Source organism: Lacerta agilis, chromosome 13 (genome assembly GCF_009819535.1).
Source record: "Lacerta agilis isolate rLacAgi1 chromosome 13, rLacAgi1.pri, whole genome shotgun sequence".
NCBI lineage: Eukaryota > Metazoa > Chordata > Lepidosauria > Squamata > Lacertidae > Lacerta > Lacerta agilis.
In genome coordinates, this window is record NC_046324.1 from 50,123,354 (window position 1) to 50,145,363 (window position 22,010).

Here is a 22,010-nt window from a genome sequence, read left to right on the forward strand (position 1 = left end):
CTGAATCTCCAACAAAGACTGGAGGTGAACAGGCCTTATGAGTCTCGTCTCCAGCCCCACCCACTTTGGCCTGAAGCCTGAGGTGATTTGATGGTCCACCTCCTGGTCTGAAGCCGAGTACTGCTTTGCCTTTTGATGGCCTCCCACAATACCACGCATGGTAGCATGGAAGCACTCAGTTCCTCTGGTGAGTCCAAGTTTGGGGCAGCTTCTGTGAAAGATCCAGCACAAGGACCAGACCACCAGTTCAGGAGCCCAATCCAATTTCCCATCTGGTCGTTCAGCAGCTTCTGACTTAGCAGTCTTTCCTCTTTTTGTGAGCAGCTTTGATTTTTACTACAATCAACCGGTATATAAATATTGTGAAATAAATAAATTGTTCTGACACAGAAATAGCTCAATATTGATCCCCACAATCCCACTCTGACATCCAGTTAGTATGCAATAATTCCATGGGTGTTAAGAGCAAGGAGATTTTAATTTCTTCCCAATGAAAGATGGACAGGTTTCACAATGGTGGTAACTAATTTCTCACCCTCCTTGCTCTTAATATTAGTGTTCTCCTATATGTAACATGGAAGCGTTTGTTCAAGAGAGATTAATAATGGTTAATCTCCACTTTTGTGTACAATAGAGAGACCAATACATTTCCTCGCTTGAGAGGTGCTCTTCAGTTGTAAACGATCATTTCTGGAGAGAGATGTTTCTTGCATGCTCATTTCCTCTGCCTCCAGGAACTTCTGTATATAATCATGTGCTGGCAGTTGCTGAGTTCAGAAGGCAACAGTTCAATGCTCTTATATTTTATGGCCTTAACAAGTTAGTACAGAGGGCTGCTTAGCCCCAAAGACCTGTTATGGTTTGCCCTTGCTAGTGTGGACTCAAGGTGACTGCCTATACTGTCCACCCGGTACAGGAGACAATATGAGTTTGCTCCAATATATCAGCTCTAATGAGCACACAGTGTACTAATGGAGAGGGTTACAAATTCCACAGTTCAAGAACTTCAAATTGATCGATGCTCCAAAATATCAATATTAAAATTTGCAGGGAGTCTTGCAAGACAATCTGCTCAAATCAAATCCTCACAGGAACTTGCATTTAAACTTGAAGTAACCTAACAGGAATATTAGCTTTTACAGAGTTTCACCAAATGGAGATCAAGCCTGTTTTCTTGATGAGCATAGACAAGCTAGATGTTCAGTGTTTCAGATATCAAGGAGCCTTTCTAAATTTCCACTAAAGGCTAGAATTTGAAACAGGCAGAAACGATTCCCTTCTGTATCAACTGTTTACTTGAGCAAAATGAGAGCAGCCTGGGCTGGTAACTGTAGAGTAGCTTTGAATGGATATCTTTAAAGTGACAGGGAAACAGACCTAGCCAATAAACACATATACAATGACAGGCATGTTCATACTTCGTGCTTCTGCAACCACCTGGTGTCTCTGTAAACACTATTTATAGCTGGGATAGTTCACTTGGTAGAGCCTGTGAATCTTAATCTGGGGGCCATGGCTTCAGGCCCCACATGGGCAAAAGATTCCTACAAGGGGTTGGACATATGACCCCCATGGCCCCTTCCCAATCTGCAACTGTATGATTCTATGATCTTACACTTTGAATCCACAACTGCATCTTTTGCTCTGCATAGTTAAAAAGGTAAAGGTAAAGGACCCCTGACAGTTAGGTCCAGTCGCGAACAACTCTGGGGTTACGGTGCTCATCTCGCTTTACTGGCCAAGGAAGGTGACGTTTGTCCACAGACAGTTTTTCTGGGTCGTGTGGCCAGCATGACCAAGCCGCTTCTGGCGAAACCAGAGCAGCACTCGGAAACAGCGTTTACCTTCCCACCAGAGCGGTACCTATTTATCTACTTGCACTTTGACGCGCTTTCGAACTGCTAGGTGGGCAGGAGCTGGGACCGAGCAACGGGAACTCACCCCATCGCAGGGATTTGAACTGCGCGACTTCTGATCGGCAAGTCCTAGGCTCTGTGGTTTAATCCACAGCACTACCCGCATTTGCATAGTTAGGCACCATTTCTTTTCTTTCTTTCTTTTTTCTTTCTTTCTTCTTTCTTTCTTCTTTCTTTCTTTCTTTCTTTTCTTTCTTTCTTTCTTTCTTCTTTCTTTTTCTTCTTCTTTCTTTCTTTCTTATTTAAATTTATATACCACCCTTTCCCCAAATCTCTCGGGGCAGTTCACAAGGTGAAAAGCACAAAATAAATAGTTACAGCAAAAAATAATAATTGTTTTTACAATTATTAATTAACCTTCCATTCACTGTAAGTTCCCAGAGTTAGTTACATATGGGGGGAAAATACATTGTAACATTTAAAAAATAATAAAAAAACCACACTCCATGATACCATACATTCCTGTTTTGATCAATTTCACCACTTTCATGCAGAATCCTGCCAGCACTACAGAATGGCTGGCTTTACCTGGGACGTGCCAGATCTCAGTAACATGATCAGTTACAAACAGTATGTAAGTCTTACACTGGGTCTCCTCTGAAGCAAGTAAAAGGTCCCCTTCCAGCCATTCTATGCAGTGGAACTTTGCTTCTATGCAGGGGCACCAGCTATAGGGGCTCTGGGTGCCCAATCACCCACAAAAAATGTTGTGGGTGCTTAGCACCCATACTGCAGGGTCCCCAACACAACTTTCAAGGTTCCGTGAGGTCTCGGAACCTGGTGCTACCGGAAGTCAGGTTCTGAGGCCAGGGTACGTGTCATGTCATGACGTCACATCACAATGTGACATCATGAAGTCACATACACTGGGCACCCATAACCTGGGGCCCAAGTCGGCTCCCCTGATATTCTGCATTCCTGGGGGCACCAATTAGGACTCAAAAGTGTGAGGTTTTGTCCTAGCTAGCTCCACCCCCTCCATGTGTTGCAGGGGTCAGGGAGGCAACATTTGCACCAAGGGGCTTGCTAACAGATGGAGGCTCCCTCCACAATTTAGAGCCCTGCGTGGCCAGAGAGCAAAACCACATGGGGAGCTTCCATGGGTAGAGCAAACTTCCTGCTGCAGACATTTGGCCTCCACTGATGTGAGAATGCCTTCCTTTACTTGATGGTGCAGAAAAGCTGCCCTCATGGCTTGGAGTTTGAGAAAAAGCCCTTTCTGTTGTCAACTTCCAGCATCTTTTAATGGAGGATGAGCCCATCCATGGCTTCTAGCCACAAGGGCTATGTTCTCTCTCCATAGCTGGAGGCAGAAGATCTGGGAGGCCAGGTCTGGAGGATGGCAGGTGGGGTTGTTGAGCTCAGGTCCTGGTTGCAGGCTGACCACTGTAAGAGCAGATGGCAAAATGGGCCTTTGGCCTGATGGGGCAGGGCTCTTATGACCCTATGTTAGCTCAAGCATAATTTTGTTTTTCAGTTCGAGCTATGCAGCCTGGTGTGGGCTACATAAACTATGGGCCGCGGTTCAAAGTTAATGCAAAATTAAATTCATTTCTCCTCTCTTCGCTTCAACCACAGGAAGGAATCTAAAATTCAGGGCATGCTTTTCGCAGCTCTGATTTAAAGCCACATCCCTGGGCTGAAATTGCACTTGTTTATGAATGTGGACTCGTTGTGGTTTTAGACGGTGCTCAGTGTGCAGCAGCTTAATAAATTATGAAAAGAAATGAGTACATTTTTTAATTAAAGAATGTCAAGTACAATTACTGTTTTTGGTCTGACCAGCCAGGGTCAGCAATAATTGATATGAGAGAGAACTTCCACTGAGAGTCCATGACAAATTGCTAGGATGGTTGCTTTTCCCACTCAAGAGATTTGGGCTTCACTGTGATGGGAAATGCCAAGAAGCAGAAGATCCGGGTCTTGTTAGCTATGAGTAAGTCTCACACAAGACATTCAAACAGCTGAGGCAGAGAATGCAAACTTCCTCCCTCAACACCCCCACCCCAATTATCTGTCTATCTATCTGAATGGTGGGATCATTGCCCGCTGATGGCACCTGAAACCTGCTACTGTCTCACTTAAATTCATGATGTAGGCCAAGACAAGCCCCACCATGTGACTGGGAATGGGCCACTTCATTTGATGGGTGCTGGTCTGCATTAATGGCTAGCAAATAGTTAGTCTTTGATTTATTTTTGAGAGAGACACTGTTGCGCAGTGGTTATAGCATCAGACTGGGATCTGAGAGACCAGGGTTCAAATCCCCACTTGGCCATGAAGCTCACTGGTTGTGACCTTGGGCCACTCACTGCCTCTTAGTCTAGCATACCTCACAGGGTTGTTGTGTTAGGATTAAATGAGGACAGAGAGAAGAACCATGTATGCCACCTTTGGATGAAAATGCAATAAATAAAATAAATAATTTATATTGCAATCTGAGGAGGGAAGGGGAAGGTTAGGTAGGATACATGTCCTTGTAAGCAAATTCCAATGCTGACATCTCCAGCTAGCGGCTGGGCAGAATCCCTGGCCAGGAGCTACCAGCCAGTGTAGACCACACTAAGATAAATAAACCAATAGTCTGATTTGGTAAAAGGCTCCTTTTTTGCAGGGGGGCTGTGGATCAGGGTGGAGACCATCTCTGCATGCAGAAGGTCCCTGGTTCAATTCTGGTATACCAGGTAGGGCAGAAACAGGCTCCTTTCGAAATCCTGAACAGCTGCTGCCCGTCAGTGGTAGACAATACTGAACTAGATGGACAAATGGACTGACCGCTAAGGCCAGCTTCCCCTTCTGCTTCAGGCACTGGGGCTTGTTGGTACAGCTGCTGTAACTCACAGCAAGTTTCCCAGTGCTTTGAAGCCATAAGAATATCCTTACCCATCCAATCCACATATTTGTGGGTGCTTACTTTCATAATTTGTGTGTGTGATTTAGATATTGGCGCTTTACTAAACCTATGTTTTGTTCATTTTACTATAGATTTTAAGCATTCCATTTAGCATTCCCAAGTGTTTTTTGCAGGCATTTTTTGCTTGGGTGGTTAGAAAGGAACAACACCCCTATTTGTTAGGGATCTACCAGGCTGAGGCTGCAACATGATCTTAAAGTACAATAATTTTGACGGGGGGCTCTTCATGGTGGTGGCAGTGTCTTCTGCTTGCCCAAGTATGAAAATTCCACTTTAAAATCTCTCTCCCCCTTTCTCCTCAGGGTTGGTTTCCTATCATATGTTTTACAGCTATTCCATTACTAGAACTCGCTGTAAAAAGAATTTATGGCCAAGTTGTCTCAAAAAAAACAAATTTGAAAAACTGGCTTTTCCCCCATGTTAAGTAACAGAGCCATTAGCTATTTAAGCGTCAACCTAGGAATTTCACATAAATCACCACTGAGAAACCACACAAAACTCAGCATTGCTCTGAATATTATTATATTATTATTCACTTTTACATTAGCTGATCCATGTGCCCATCTGATGTCTTAAACATTTGTCTGTGACCTACAGAGTGACAGGTGGACCGCTTCCTTCTTTGCTTTTGTTTTAATTTCCGATGCCCTCTTCATATAATCATAGAGTTGGAAGAGACACCAGGGCCATCCAGTCCAACCCCTGCCAAGCAGGAAACACCATCAAGCATTCCTGACAGATGGCTGTCAAGCCTCCGCTTCAAGACCTCCAAAGAAGGAGACTCCACCACACTCCTTGTGCACAACATTCCACTGCCAACAGCTCTCACTGTCAGGAAGTTCTTCCTAATGTTTAGGTGGAATCTTCTTTCTTGTAGTTTGAATCCATTGCCCCGTGTCTGCTTCTCTGGAGCAGCAGAAAAACCTTTCCCCTCCTCTAGATGACATCCTTATATTTGAACATCTCCTCCTCCTCCTCCTTGTCTCCCCATCCTGCTTTCCACAGAGAATTGCCTCACCCACCGCAGAACCTCCTAGCCACCTTGAATGCTTCCTTCAGCCGCAGCGTGGTCCTCTCCTGGGTGCGTCCCTTCAATGGAAACAGCCCCGTCCTGCACTACATCGTTGAGCTGTCTGAGAACAGTAAGTGTGGTGAAACTGATTTTCATCCATTTATGTGAATGCATTTTATTTGGAGTTGTTATTTTCCTCCCTCCCCTCCCAAGTATCTCTTGGCTAGGCGTGAGAATCATGCGAGCCTGGGTATCTGTTCTTCTCTTGCAAATGTGCATGCGGATTATTAATAAATTTTAAATAAGAAATTTTATTCTAAAAGAACAACCATTTCCCCTGGCAAATGTTCTGCCCCATTGGGGACTCTAATTGTCACCCCCAGTCACTGCCGCTCTTCAGACCTGTTGCACATGCATTATCTTTGACTTAAGAAGCCATGGCGGCTGCCTGGATGTTCACTGCTCAGGAGTGCAATTATGCAGCCCCAGTGTAATCCTGATGCTCGGCTTAGGCGTGTTGTCATGGCAGTCACTCTCATAAAATATAATTGAGCTGGCATTTTCTTATCAGGGCTCCCATAGTCCCAGAGTCTAGTGGACGGTCCTGAGCACTGAGCCACCTGCCCTCTTCACTCTCCATGCATCTTCCACTAAGAGCCTTTTCTTTCCTCCCCATTCCTTTCCTCTCTTGAGTAACACCCCTCTCACCACCACTGGTAAGGCTTCTCCTTGGGTCCAGCTTATGCTGCGGAGGCATGAGTTTGCTGCCGACAACCAAGAGATGAGGAAGTGAGGGCTTCTCCTCTAACTTCCTGCCCCAGAGTCCCGCTCCTAGGAGCAGGGAAGGGAGGTGGGGCAGGGGTTAGAGCAGAGAAACTGCGGTTGCCACGTCCCTGATTCAACAACAGGTTGGGAGATTCAGGTTTGAAGGAGGCAGCCTTTATTCATACCTTTGAACCTCCCTGCCTCCTCCTCTGCTCATTTGATCTCACCCCCCCCCCACACACACACAACCATACCACCCTTATTTCTGATGCAGCCTTTGCTTCTCTCTCTTCCTGCCAAATCAAGGTGGCTGAGATGGAGAAATGAAGGAGACAGATTCAGTTGAGGAAGAGTGGTGTGTGTGTGTGTGTGTGTGTGTGTGTGTGTGTGCATGTCTGTGGGCTTCAAAGTAAATGGAAAGGCTTCATGTTTATTTACATGAATGTTAATTTTTTTTTGGGGGGGGAAGCTACATCTGGTCTGCTGCCGAGTATCTATTTTAGCCAAGGGCCCTACCATGTACTTCAATCACTCTGTTGTTTATCTGGCCATGCTCAGCACGCACACTTTGGAATATAAATGCAACCACAATATTCAGGGGCTAGAAACATGGGCTTCGGCATGCAGTTTTGAGTGGCCTTCAGATGTAATCCAGAATATCAGGCTTTGCAGGAGACTGTCCCGGAAATAGGGATGATACTGTCAACTGGAAAATATAGTAATTCACCTCTAAAAATCTGTAAGAAGCTCAGTCGAGATCTGATAACATCCTACAGAAATTGCTTTGATAATCCTGAAGGGTACGAAGGGATTTTCTGAACTCTCACACGCTGTCAGACAAATCCGCTGATTTTAGCTGATGGCATCGTAATCTACCACAGGCTACTCTCTGTGCATATTTCACAAAGCTTTTTGTCTGGAAGCACAGAAACAAAAAGGAGACACAGCCTAGGGAGCAGAGAGCCATTCTTGCCAGCAATGCTTTTGGGGAGGGGTAATGGAAAGGAATGCAGGTGGAGTTTGGATTTCAATCCTGGTTGATCGTGGACTCCTGTGGCAACCCTAGGCAAGTTGTTGTGACTTGGTTTGTGTTCATCATCTGCAAAGGAAGGAATGATTCACTGTGTTGTATTTCATAGTTATTGTAAAAATCAGTGGGTTGTTGACCGTGCAAGACTTTGCACCACAGAAATGGTCACTGGCTAGCTGGGCAGGGAAACTGACACTCTCAAAACTACAAACAGAAAGGGCACACAGGAGCACACTCTAATCCTCTGAACATTGGGATGGATTAATAATGATACGGTCTGCAGTGTGGGCAACTTTGCTTAACTTCCAGCCTTCATGAATGCGCATCCTCATCCTAAAATCGGAGATCAAAGCTCTGAGTTAGCTGCAGTATTTGCCCTGCAGGCTTTATCCTGACAATTGTTTCAAAACCTGCCTCCTCCTCTGCATTTTAGCCTTTGCAAGAGTCTGTGATTCACATGGAATATATGCATCCCATCTAGGACATGAGGAAAGAGGATGCAAACAAACAGCCCAAGTAATTCTGCAAAATGACTGTCCATGGATGGCTATTCAATACAATTGGTAGATAGAGGTGGTAGAACTCTGGATTTTGCCACTTCAAACTGCAAGTGAGGAGTGCCATGTTTTTGCATGCCCCCATTCTATATTTTTATTTTTAAAAACCTCTTTCATCTAGTGAACTAGAACATCAGTTTATGCTAAGCCTTTCTCATTGACATACTGGTTTTCTATACACATAGATTTTTTAACATAAGCATTAAAAACTGCCACACCCTAAAGCCTGAAGTGGAAAAGCCCAGAACTTCATCATCTCTGTGAGCTCAGCTAGATTGCTAAAGAAAAAGCGTTTTATATGTGTTTTATATGCGATACGGTATAACGCTGTGACACCAGATGGCACTGTGGGGTTCCATTTTTGCCCACCCGATTTCTCAATATAAAGGTTACAATGCATTTTCTTAAGCACTTCTTTGATGTGTCTAGATCCAGCCTGTGTCTCATTCTGTGGAGTGTGTGAAATGATTTTTAGCATTTGAAGGGGGGAAACTGCTTAATTCTACTAGTCAAAGGAAGTAGGAAAAACATCAAATACTCTGTTGTACATGTAGCTTGTAAGGTTTTCAGTGGCTGCTCATGAGTAACCAGACTGACTCCGAGGCTTCTAAAACTAAGTTTCTTTATTGTGCAAATATATACAGTGCAGCTACAAAAAAGATGTCCAGCTCATCCTTCGGCAGAGTCCGGGAATGACCCCTTCCGGTTCTTTGCCCAGCATAAAAGTCACGGGATGCGGAACCCTCGCCTACCCCCTCTGTTCTTTCCTCCCTGCGCAAGTGGGGAGACGGAAGAGGTGCCTCCCCTCCAGCCTCTGCTTGGTGCGTGGGCTCTCTCCCTGTCAGAGCCCTGACTCCTACTTCCCAGTCCCATCTCTCCTCCCCACTAGAGGGATCACTGCCTTCCCCACTGGAGGAAGATGAATTGCTCAGCAGTTGAGGCGGGGGCTCGCGATACTGATAAAGCCCTGGCAACTCCTTGCCTTGCGGCGAGGGCAGCCCCCTGACATAGCTGTTCCAAGGAGAAACCAAGGCCCTGCATTGTTTGGTGTTTGTGTTCCTCATATACAGACCCCAAGTTTCTAGCTGCCATTCTGCATTTTCCTCATTGCATTTAAATATTAAACCTTTCCTGCTATTAACAGCCCGACTGGTGGCAGGAATATCTAAGCACTTCCTTATCCTGTGTCTTCAATCACCCGTGAAGTGCTACAACACTACGGAAACTGCCTTGTGTGCGCATGTGTAAAAGAAGTCCATGTTTGGCAGCATGCAGCCTGAGAGTGGGGTTAATGCTTTAATCTTTTGTTTGCTGGTGTAGATTTCCTGGCCCCTGCTCTACGCTCTAGGGCAGGCTTTGTGTCCGTTTTATGCCAGCGTCTTTGTGGGGGGCTGTACTTGCTATTACACACACTGTCACTTGTCTCTCTGCATCCGGAAGTTCCTTTGTCCTTTCGGTCAAAAATTGCTTTCAGTGCTTCTGCTTGTTCTTTGGGTGGCACAGGTGCCTTTTTATATATTTTAACTGCAGCTAGTTTTTACATATGCTTCCCCCAAGCTCATTTGCTTATACTGGTATTTGTAGCTGTTTAACTGTTAGCAGTGGTGCAATATGTGTTATGCATCCTAATCCCTGTTTATGGGAGCCTCTGCATGACTTTTTTTCCAGTTGCTAAGGGTGTATTGCAGACACGATGCTGTAAAGTTTTAATACTGTGAGGGGTTTTCATCAAGAAGCCTAACAGGAACTTGTTTTTATAATGTGTGCCTGTTACCTTGTTTTTATAATGTGTTACCTTGCTGTGTCCTCAGTTTGTTCACTGGTTCTGTTGAGGACAGAATGCTTTAATAAGACCAGTAGCACCCATTGCCCTGGATGTGCAGGTAACCTGAGATTTCATAAGGTTTGCTATTTGTTGCCAAAGAAGGTAGTTTAGCAAGTCCAAATCTCGGAGGACTAATCGCTTGATGCCTGGACGACTTGACCTGACACAGCGCTTTTCCTTCAGTGCCATTCAGCCAAGAGCTTGTCCGCACTTCTTCTTGTCCTGCTGCCTTCCTCCAGGGAAAACTGCTCTTTAGCATTCTGTCGGAGCAAACGGCAATTCGGGTTTTCTCCGGATTGACGTCTGCTCTGATTTAACACTAAGGAGTGAGCTTTCCTTGGGAAAGGAGTGTGGAGCAAAGGGGAAACCACTCAGACCCATGGTTAGAATGTGTAGGTCAAGGGATCAGTTGCTTGGACTAGTGCTTTCTACACACAGGGTATGTGGAAGTGTGGATGAGCCCTAAAAAAGGTAAACATAGTATTAGGGAGACTGTCAGGGCTGGGCGATGGGCAGCAGTTTGGAACCAGGAGTCCAGAGTCAGCTGTGAGCCTTCAGAAGAGAAGATTAACCAAGGCAGTAGGACCACAGCACAAGCCAGGAGTTGTGGCCAAAGAGCAGGGCCAGAAATTGCAGCCATCAACATTATATGCCTTGCTCTGTTGGCGTTTTTGCCTCTTCTTCAGTTACAATTGCTTGTTGTTACTGCTTCACCTGCAAGGCAATAAAAGCTGAATGGTCCAGAAAGGTTGATCTGTGCAGGCTGGCCATCCTTTTTTATTGCTAATACTCACTTTCCAGCTATGCTTCTTCAGCTGCAGATTTTGACTATTCCTATTCTTTTCCTTTTATCAATTTCCCCCTTCCCCAGATAGATCCGGGAATAAGCTGATTTGACTCTGAAAAAGCGGATTTCTTGAAGAACCCATGAGGTTTCCAATAGAAAGCCTCCCTTGCTGCCCCTCTCCTTTGTCTGACTGTGGTCGTGGCCAGGCTCTAAGCTCTCATGGGGGTGGGTGGGGGTCTATTCAGATCTTGAACAGAACACTTGGCAAAAGCTGGTTGAAGCAACATCATAGGAGGGGTGTTGCCAGCTACCCCATGCCCCGCCCTTGGTCGCCTTATAAGAAGCTGTTGCAGGAGAGAGACTGTGAGCAACACCATAGGAAAGGGGTTTCTCGCACCATGTTGAAACTGCCAGCCTGCCTTGTTATCTTTACTGTTGTCAGAAGGTGGGAAGTTGTTAGTGTAATTTTGCTATATTTATAGCTCTGAAATGTTTTTAAATATTGATATATTTGCTTTATTATTATGATATCATGAAATTATTCTTGTGTCAATTTTAATTGTGACAATCTTGTGATTTTGAGATACTTTCCAGTTTTCTTTCTTGTAAGCTGCTGTGAACACGGTTCTTTTTGTGGAAAGGCAGCATACAAACAAAATTATGGATGGATGGATACATGGATGGATGGATGGATGGATGGATGGATGGATAGAAAGTTAAAGTCCGACACTGAAAGGGAGCTTTTGCTTCAGCAAAGTGGGAAAGCCTTCCAAGGCTGACCGGAGAGGTCCTGCTCTTGACCCCAGCCTTCTGCCTGTGCCCATAAAGTGCTATTCTCTTATTTTATAGCCTTTGGTTTCTGAAACAGGGTATGTGTGATGGGAGTGAGTCTTCCAAATTTCAGGAGTCCAACAAAGCAGCACCCTCTGGCCTTGAAGGATTTGGAGTGGGGCGGTGGTGGTGGTGATTGTTTGAAAGGCCTCCCCACCCCCCAGATCATCCTATGGGCTCTCCAGAGCACCATCCCCATTCAGTCAATTTTGAGCGGTAGCAGCAGCACCAATGAGGGAAATAATGAGGAAGGAGAATTTCCTCCCTCTCTCTCTGTTGCCCTGTCATGTTGCCCTCTGAGACATTCCAAGAGACATCTGCACACGCTACTGATTTCGGGGGGGGGGAGTGGGAATGGGGACCCTTCTCTGGCCTAGATATTGAATTTAGGCTTTCTGAGGAGGGATTTTAAAAGCCCCTCTCTCCTTTGAATCATAGGATTGTAGAGTTGGAAGGGACCTAGAGGGTCATCTAGTCCAACCCCCTGCAATGCAGGATCCCGCCCAGAGCCATCTCTGAATGGGCTAGAGCCACCAAACTTCTGTTCACAGCCAGATGCATTGACCCATTGCACCAGAGGAGGACCTTTGAGTTGGCTTTTAAGAACCCTTGGAGTTCCTATGCAAGCCAACTTTGGGCAAACTCTTGCAACACTCTAAGGCAGGCATGCCCAACCTTCAGCCCTCCAGATGTTTTGGACTACAATTCCCATCATCCCTTACCACTGGTGCTGTTAGCTAGGGATCATGGGAGTTGTAGGCCAAAACATCTGGAGCGCCACAGGTTGGGCATGCCTGCTCTAAGGCAACCAAAGGAAGAAGCAGAGGTGGCCAGTCAGCTCATTCAGGTGGCGAGACATGGAAGATTCTTGGTGGGCATACCTGATCACATGGATAGCTCAGTCAGTAGAACACGAGACTCTTAATATCAGTGTTGTGGGTTTGAACCCCACATGGGGCAAAAACAAACAAACCCTGCATTGCTGGGGCTGGACTAGATGATCCTCATGGTGCCTTCCAACTCTACAATTCTATCATTCTATGACTCCTGTTTTCAGCCAGCAATGTGGCTTTCACTTCTCATCCTGATGTGACCTACAGATATACCCCAACCAATCTTATTGGGAAATCTTTTTTTCTTGGGACTTGAATTTCATATCAATAGTGTCCATCCACAATAGGACGTTATGTTTTTGAAAACTGACAACTGAAAATGGGAGCTATTTCAGATAGTGTGAGCTGCAGCAAGAGAGAGAGAGAGGAGAGAGAGAGAACAAGTGCAGCCTGAGAAATGTATTCTAGGGTAGCCTACGCAAAATGAAAGATTAGCACTGTCTGTTCAGTATAATGGAGGCTTATTTAATAGCTTGACCTGTTGTGTCTGTTGTCACTGCAGCGCGGAGCTTCTCTGGGTTCTCTGTGTCAGGCAAGTGACAGTAATCCCCAGAGGAAGGCGAAGGGGGTGTTGACATTTTTATGGAATGTTTCCTATTCTGGGAGGAGGCTGGAAAAGGGCAACCAAATGGATCCAGCATGTGAAACTCTCTTGTCCTTTTTATACAGTGCAAGAAGCCGCTTTGCCATTCAGCTTTCTTCTTTTCCTTAAAGGCTTAAGGGAGGAGCAGCCTTTGAAAAGGTTTAGTTTGATTGTCAAGAGGAGGATTGCTATTTAAATTTTAAAGGTACTCTGCGAACTTGCTCAATCCTTGGCTCCACGAGGAAGCAAATCTTCCCCCTCCAACCATGTTTTTCTGTGCAAAGCAGAGTGCCCAGGAGATGAATAGGGTTCGTTTATATTAGTTTTCTGTTTAATCTCCTCTTCCTGCCAGATCTTTTATCTTCTACCAGGAGAAGGGAAGAAGAATAAATAAAGTATTTCTACAGATGCAGCGTATAAACAGAGCACAACCCTAAGCTGGTAGAGAGATTAATAGGCTCCATTGTTGAATCAAACTGTTCACTGGATCAAGTGGCTTGGGTTAAGCACTCTCAAGTGGTGTTTACAGTTGAGGTTAATGGATGAAACCAAATTGCTCCTTGAAACAGACCGGTGACAATTAGGTCATCTATGGACATTTAGCATTCTAGTTAGAATCTTCTTCTTCTTCTTCTTCTTCTTCTTCTTCTTCTTCTTCTTCTTCTTCGCCCGGCCTTAGTTTCTCTTTCCTATCATTTTTTTTTCATTCTTTAGACACCACAACACACATTACTGTATTTTGATTCATAAGAGAACAACCGTGAAAGACAAACAAATGGTGTTGAAAGGAGGGGTCTCCACTATTATTGAGTGGGTGGGGATATGAACATCTTTGCTATATTCCATCTGTGATTCACATAGCATTGGGTCTCATCCAGCTCCTGCAGTCAACCAGTAGCTTCCCACATTTTGCTGCTCACACCCATACTTGGATGTCAAACACACACACAGAGAAGTAGTTTCCTTAGGATTGCAACTTAGCCATGCTTTAAGTTTTTAATATGCATGTATGAAATGGGCTCCAGGCTTTGATACAAAGGCCATGAGGAGAAAATCCATCTTGAGTCCTACATGAAGGGAGACATTGAATTTAATTCCATGAGTAGAACATCCCTAATATGTGGGGTCCATCAAAAATTATGCACACAACTCTCGGTTAGCACCAATATGGGGTGGGTTTAGCACCAATATGGGGTGGGTTTGACATTGATAAGGTGAAGACTCTGGCCTGCATGAGTGTATAAGTATCTGGATTGCACCCAACTACAAGTAAGTTTTACTCAGACACACTGAAATTATGGACGTAAGCTAACCACAATCATTAATTTCAGTAGGTCTACTCCCGAACAGGATTAGCATTGTTTCTTTGATTGTTTCTCTTCCAGCAGCTTTCCAGGGGTGTTTGGAAAACAGCATTTTGGTTCAGTGCTGTGATTTACTAGAGAATAACTTGGTCCAATAAATCCAGATAGCTTTGGTGCACACACATCATTGAATCACAGCTATCACAGATAAAGTGAAATCTTTTGTCAGGCCAGCTTCTTTGTTGATGGCTTCCTGCAAGTTTCCAGGCTTCCTTGCACTCTTTTTCAAATGACAGCCTCCCCTAATATTCCTGGTTCCCACTGTGCCAGAAATTGGACTTTCTCCCCCCCCCCAAAAAAAACCCCTGTTAAAATAAATATATTTGAGATGCAGCCTTCATAACTCAGTTGGCAGACTACCCTAGTGGAAGTTAAGTTGTTCTTGTTCTTGCCAGCAAAGCTCTGAATTAGTGATGCTGGTGTGACGTTTCCCCTGTATAGGTTTCTCGTCATTATTGCAAGACAGTCATTGAGTTCACCCTAGCAACCACGAAGAGCAAAAAATAGAAGACTGAGATGCCTGGATGTGGTGCCATTTTCTTTAGATGGAATCTCTGAAGTTCTTGATTATTGCAGAATGAAGACAATGAATGAAACTGAAAATCCTGGCATTACCTTTTCACAAAAGGCTATTTTACGTTTCAAATCAGTGCTGGGGCTCCAGAAGGTAGAGTAATTCCTTGGCCCTTTTTGTGAAGATTCTGGGTGGCCTGGAACATCTCCTGAAAAGGCACTGCATACTGCAGAGGATGTTTGCCTCTTTTCACACCAGCCATTATACCCCCTCTCCCCCCCCCCATGTGCCAGTTTTGGTTTTCATTTCGGCCCTGCTTAGAGATCTCTTCTCTTTCACAATGTGACCTCAGCCAGTCGGGACCATGTGGTGAAAATGAGGGTGTCAGGGGCAAAACTAGGCCTTATTTCACTTGGGTCAAAGACCCAGTTTGGCATTCCCCACATGCATTTACACACACACACACACACACACACACACACACACAGGCTGGGAACCGCCATGGTTACCCCTCTGGAGGCTTCACCTGGGACAAAAAAACCGGCTAGCCCCTCTCCCCCTAGCTATGGCTCCGAGGATGTCACAACAGCATCCATGTGATCCCAGAATGTGAAGGTAATTGAAAGCTTGTTCTTGTCAATATTTCCTGAATACATACACACACACACACTTTGAGGTATGCAGAATCCCCAGGAAAATCTGCATTGAGGCTTGCAGCAGTGAGCTGATTTGGCTTGAGAAAGTCACAGTTCTATACCTGCATGAAAGCTGAAGAGGGAGATATTCCAAGCTCACTGTGAATTTCATTAAAGGCCTTCAGCCAGAGCTGCTCCTGGGTGTGGCGCTGTGAATGGGCTGCCAAACAGATGGGTTGAGAAATACACAGCCCATCTGTCCTTATCATGCTCATTTCCCTCCTTTATTAAAATGTTAATGAATATAGTTTTTATTTATTATGCGGTGACATGTGCAGCATCCCTTTTCAGTGGAGAAATGCTCAATCTGCTTAACCATGTGGTCTGAGGGGGGAGCCTTCTTCCTCTCCCAAACAGAAACTTCTCATTGCAGAAGTTCCTCACAAAGTTAAGAGAAAGTCTGAAACAGCTTTCACACCTGGTGGGAATTGGAAAGCAACCAGTTTTAAAGGGGGTAGGAAATACAGGATATTTGAAAAGCTCATATAAATCTGTGGTACTCCAAACTTTGATACCAATGAATGCATCTTGACAGTCTATTCCAAAAGGCACAGCTGAACTGTTGTTCATCAGCAAATATATATACAGTGGTACCTCAGGTTACAGAGACACTTCAGGTTACAGACTTCCGCTAACCAGAAATAACGCTTCAGGTTAAGAACTTTGCTTCATGATAAGAACAGAAATCGTGCTCTGGCGGCGCAGCGGCAGCAGGAGGTCCCATTAGCTAAAGTGGTGCTTCAGGTTAAGAACAGTTTCAGGTTAAGAACGGACCTCCAGAACAAATTAAGTACGTAACCAGAGGTACCACTGTACATATATTTCAGTGGTGGCCACCAATTTGGATGGCTTTAAAAGAAGATTGGACAAATTCATGGTGAAGAAAGCCATCAATGGCTGCTAGAAACAAAGCCTTACTTAAAAAAAAAAAAAAAACAGCTGAGGGAATTGGGGGTGTTAAGCCTGGCGAAGAGGAGACTGAGAGGTGATATGATAGCCATTTTAAACAATCTGAAGATGAAATACGCTTATTTTCTTCTGCTCCAGAGGGGAAGACTCAATGCAATGAATTCATATTACAAGAAGGAGATTCCAGCTAAACATTAGGAAGGAACTTTCTGGCAGTAAGAGCTGTTTCACAGTAGAATGGTCTCCCTCCGGAGGCTGCGGACTTTCCTTCACTGGAGGTTTGAAAGCAGAGGTTGGATAGCCATCAGTCAGGGATTCGTTGGCTGTGTTTCCTACAGTGCAGGGGGTTGGACTAGAAGACCTCTGGTGTACCTTCCAACTCTACCATTCTATGATTCTTTGATGGCTGTGCTCTGCCTCCATGCTCAAAAGTAGCATGCCTTTCTGAATACCAGTTACTGGAACCCACCCACCCCCACAGGGTGATGGGAGTGCTCTTGTTCTCAGGTCTTGCTTCCGAGTTTCCTAAAGGCCTCTGGTTGGCCACGATGACAACAGGATGCTGAACTAGATGGGCCTTTGGCCTGATCCAGCAGCCTCTTCTTATATTCTGAGGTTCTTACTATGCAGAGTACCTCACAGTGTGACGTAAGAACAGGTTCCTTGCCCACACACGCACCTCCTTTCAATGATGTTTCCATGATTCAAAGTGGTTGTTTCTTTTCAAAGAATGAATAAAGCAAATGCAGTTACAGCTGGAGGTGAGGGCTAAGGATTCATCCCAGAGACTTCAAGAAGCACCAGTAGTGGGTCTTTGAGTGAAGATCAGAGAGAAAGCGGTGGCGTTAAGTTGGCATTCTGAGAATGAAATGACTATTTAAGTAACTGTTCTGGGAGCGAGATTATGGGGAAAGATACAAAAGGAGTTAGTATTGCAGAATGCTTCCCACATAGGATGAGTGTAAGGGCAGCTTTTCACATTATGTTTTGAAAATGCAAGTGCGCTTCATGACACACTTCCACAGTGAAAATGGTTTAAGTGTTGCTTGATAGGTGCAATCATCTTGTGCTGTTGGCTCTGAGTGCCTTTCTGCAGTTTGTGTGTGCAGAATTTTGGCCTGGTCAGGGTTGCATTGCATGGCTGAGCAAAGGATGGATTGCCCCGGCTTCGTTCTGGGGATATGTAGTTCTCTGAAAGCAAGAAATCTCTAACAGTAAATTTTCCACACCAACCTGCAATTCAAAGGATTATTTGAGGGAAGCAATTGCAGTTAAACGGCATATCGAACCATTATGGACAAAAATCCACTATGGAAATCACATAAAGCCATTACTATGGAGAAATGCTGAACTTCTGTGCCCCTTTCAGAATTGTGTTGTATGTGGAGGTTATGAACATGAAAGTCTGGTTCTTACATTGCGTTTTCAGCTATATTCAGACATGGGTATAACATGAAGGAGAGAGCTCATATCTTTAAGAGGTAATGTCAGAAAAAGCCGTAAGGAGATTATGGTCCTTCAACTTAGAAAAGACTGCAGCTAGAGGGAGGGCACGATAAAAGGTATATAAAATAATTACAAGGTGGATTAACAGGTTAATTTTAATTGGATGTTAATCTGTTCCTTTATGAAAATGTGTTCATTGCTGCTGATGGTGTTGCTGTAAACATAGCTGTTCAAGCAAAGAATGAGAGAATGCTATTTTTTTCCTGGAGAATAAATTATGTCTCTGATGCTAATTCAATACAACCTGTTACCTTGATTAAATATCCTGAAAGTATCCCTTTTATTAAGCTGCTTCCGTATTTATTTTAATAAGTTAATCAGTTGATTAATTGGTTGAAAGTGAGACTATTCATTGACTAACAGTCCAACTCTAAAAGCATTTACTTGAAAGCAAGGGCCATTGATTTGAATTGAGCTTGCTTATTCTCAGAAAATAGGGGTGGGGAGAATGGTGGGTGTGCAAAGATGCAAATATTCTCAGAACTGGCATGTTTTCTCTAGATATTTTAGACCCTTCCCTTCTCTTTATATTCATAGTAATCAATGAGGCTAAATAGTTTGAGGCCAATTGTCCTGGATTAATGGTTCTAGGGATCGAGAAACCTTTGATCAGTTGATAGCCCTAATTTGGAAATTATGAATAGGTTTCACTGTTCCATTTTGAATACTTCTATGCAGGGTGCCTTACTCAGCGTAATGGTGTGGTTGAAATATAAGGCTTGACAAATCAATGAAAGATGGAAAAAAGCAATGGCAAGTGGAAGAAAGGTGTTCCATAAGGCATCGACTTCTCTGTTGTTGACTTCTTGTGGGTCATCCAGATCTGATTACTTGCTATACTAGTCAAATGCTGATGCCATTATTCTGCTTCCCTCCACCAGACTCTCCGTGGAAAGTACACCTCTCAGACATTGATCCAAAGAGGACCAGCATCACTGTGAGCGGCTTAACTCCCGCCCGCACCTACCAATTCAGAGTGTGTGCTGTGAACCGAGTGGGCAAGGGCCAGTACAGCCTAGAAACCAGCAGGTACCATGAAACAAAACCCCTCTGTGAACATTAAGCGACCATTGCTCTGGGTATAACTATGCTTGTGAAAACAAGGGCCACTATGATAGATATGATCTACGTATTTTGACCTTCTAGTCATTGCTCCTCTTAAGCCACTGAAAACTGTGACCAGAAAACCCATATTCTGAAATCAAAATAATTTAAGTACAAAATATAGCCCATGGCACATTTTTTTGAGGTGGTTATAAACATGATGAGGGAGTTTAAAGGTTTTGAGAAGCACACAGAGACTGGGTGACCTTAGTGTTCAAGACCATTCCTTCTCTTTTGGAAACTTCACCCCACCCATCACTTTCTAAACCTTTTGGGCAGATTTTATGTTCTTGTAAATTTTTCAAAGTGCCCCCCACCCCGTGCCGAGTGCTAGGAGACTCTCAGGAATTCTGAGACAAGCCATTTAAGTCTTTACTTGCCAAGATGAGCATTGAACAAGCAGGGATCTAAAAAACTTTTCCCTGTGTTTTGTTCAACTGCGCAATGGTTATAATATTTCTTTTGGACATTGATCTGTCCCACAAAACATAAAAGGGGAGCATACTTCCATCTTTGATTTCCAATGCATTGATCTTTTGTTGAACCCAAAATTTAGAGGGCTTTGAAATGCAGATACAGGTGGGTAGCCGTGCTGGTCTGCCATAGTCGAAACAAAATAGAAAATTCTTTCCAGTAGCACCTTAGAGACCAGCTGGGTTTGTTCTTGGTGTGAGCTTTCGTGTGCATGCACACTTCTTCTGAAGAAGTGTGCATGCAAACGAAAGCTCACACCAAGAACAAACTCAGCTGGTCTCTAAGGTGCTACTGGAAATAATTTTCTATTTTGTTTTGAAATGCAGAGATTTTGAGATAAAGAGTTGAAGTGGGGGAGGTGGGTATGGTGGGTGGAGGAATTTGAAGGAAATCATGCATTCTTGGCTGTTGTGTAAATTCATTCAGACGTGCAATCATTTTGAGATATCATGGCAAGCTGAGTGATTCAGACAAAATAAATTATCCCAGCAGCTGTCTCTCTTGTTGCTTGCTTAATTGGCTTTCTACTATGTTGATTTGTTGCAACTATTTCTACTAGACCTCTGAAAACAATGCTATATTGTCTTTAAGTGAAGACATCAGCTGAGTTTTTTTTTGCTATTTTCTTCCATGTCTGACTGCATGTAGATTGATGTTACCCGAAGAACCTCCGAGCGCGTCACCCAAAAATATTGTGGCTAGCGGGCGGACCAATCAGTCTATCATGTTCAGTGGCAACCCCCTCCTGAAAGTGAGCACAATGGGGTTCTCCATGGCTACATCCTGCGGTAAGTGAACTTCACCTGCCCTAAAATGTCTGAAGTCTGTCTAAAAGTGACGATGAACTATGCCTCATTGTGACATCTGGCAAACAAGAATTGAAGAAAGTATATTGATGGATCATCCCCAATTTCACCCCAGTGATTGAGATGATCTACATGTTTATCTGAGCCTGGCTTGGAAACTTCCTGGTTTCATAAAACGTTTCCTCTAAGGACAGGTGAATTTTGATGTCCCAACCTCACTTCTTGAGCCTGAATCAATTCCTGGACTGGAAAAAAAGTTCCTAGCTTCCCTCTATGTCCTCTCTGCCAGCCCCCAAAGAACACACCAAAGGTTCTACTCCTCCTCCAACAGAGGTCCTACTCTTCCCCTAACACCTCATTATTCAGTTGCAGTACAAGTACATATGTACTATACCAGCTTTTCCAATCTGGTCTCCTCCAGGTTGGACTCCATCAATCTCTGCCAAAGCGGCCGATGATCAGAGCTGATTGCAGTTGTAGTCCAACATCTGGAGGCCACTAGGCAGAGGAATGTTACTCTGCTCACCATGCCACAGGGACAGTATGGGGTAGCAGCTGATCGCCTGGCCCCTTCAAGAATGGCCAGGGACCTGGGATGATGGGAGTTGGAATTCAGCAACATCTGGAGGGCCACAGGTTCCCCACACTTGAGCTAGAGTGCTGGAGAAACCCTGGTTGAAACCCTGGACACAAAACTCACTTGGTGATCTTGGGCCTATCGCTACCTCTCAAGATTATGATAAGGATCAAAGGTGGGGACATCGCCCAGAGTCAGGATAATAAAATAATTATTATTGTCATTAGATGGGGCAGGTTTTTGCTCTGAGGAATGTATTGCTGATTAAGCAGAAACTTTATTTAAAACGGTTTTTCAAAACTGGAAGTGCCAGACTTTTGTATTAAGCATAGTCAGGAAAGAAGGTATTCATTGCTACTTTAGAAACCTGTGAGTCATGTGCTCTGCAACAATGGCACCCGAGGGAAATGTACCTAAATACCTAAAGCACATAATTGAAATGACTTGTGATTACACATTCACTTTCCGTGGCTGTAGTCATACTACTTCCCACTTTGATTACCATAATTGTTCATAGTTCAGCATTTTCAACAGCAATAAGAACACAGGAAGAGCCCTGCTGGATCTAGCTAATGGCCCACCTAGTCGTATCCTGTTCTCACAGTGGCTAGCCACATGCCTGTATGAAACCCGGAAGCAGAATTTGAGCATTCTCCCTAACTGCAATTTCCAGTGGCTCTTATTCAGAAACTTTGCTGCCTCCAACAGTCATCATGGATAGTAGCCTTCTATTTTTTGGATGAAGCATTCTCTTGACACTCATAGTACCTTTCCTCATCTTCAGTATACACTCCATTTGAACTTCTCATATTGAGGTTTTCTCATATACATGCACATTAAATTTGATAGCACTATGGTCACTGCAATGCTAACAGTTTGCACCAGATCCTGGGCAACACTCAAGATTAAGTCTGGGGTTGCTGCCCCTCTGGTTGGTTACATGAACAG

General features: G+C 44.3%; 1 protein-coding gene across 1 annotated transcript in view; it reads left to right on the forward strand.

The window, feature by feature from the left end:
- SDK1 (sidekick cell adhesion molecule 1) overlaps window positions 1-22,010 on the forward strand; it is a 557,065-nt gene that overhangs the window by 363,449 nt on the left and 171,606 nt on the right. Inside the window, 4 exon segments of the mRNA XM_033167902.1 lie at window positions 5,836-5,972; window positions 18,983-19,130; window positions 20,328-20,404; window positions 20,407-20,467. Coding sequence (XP_033023793.1) covers window positions 5,836-5,972; window positions 18,983-19,130; window positions 20,328-20,404; window positions 20,407-20,467 — 423 coding nt within the window.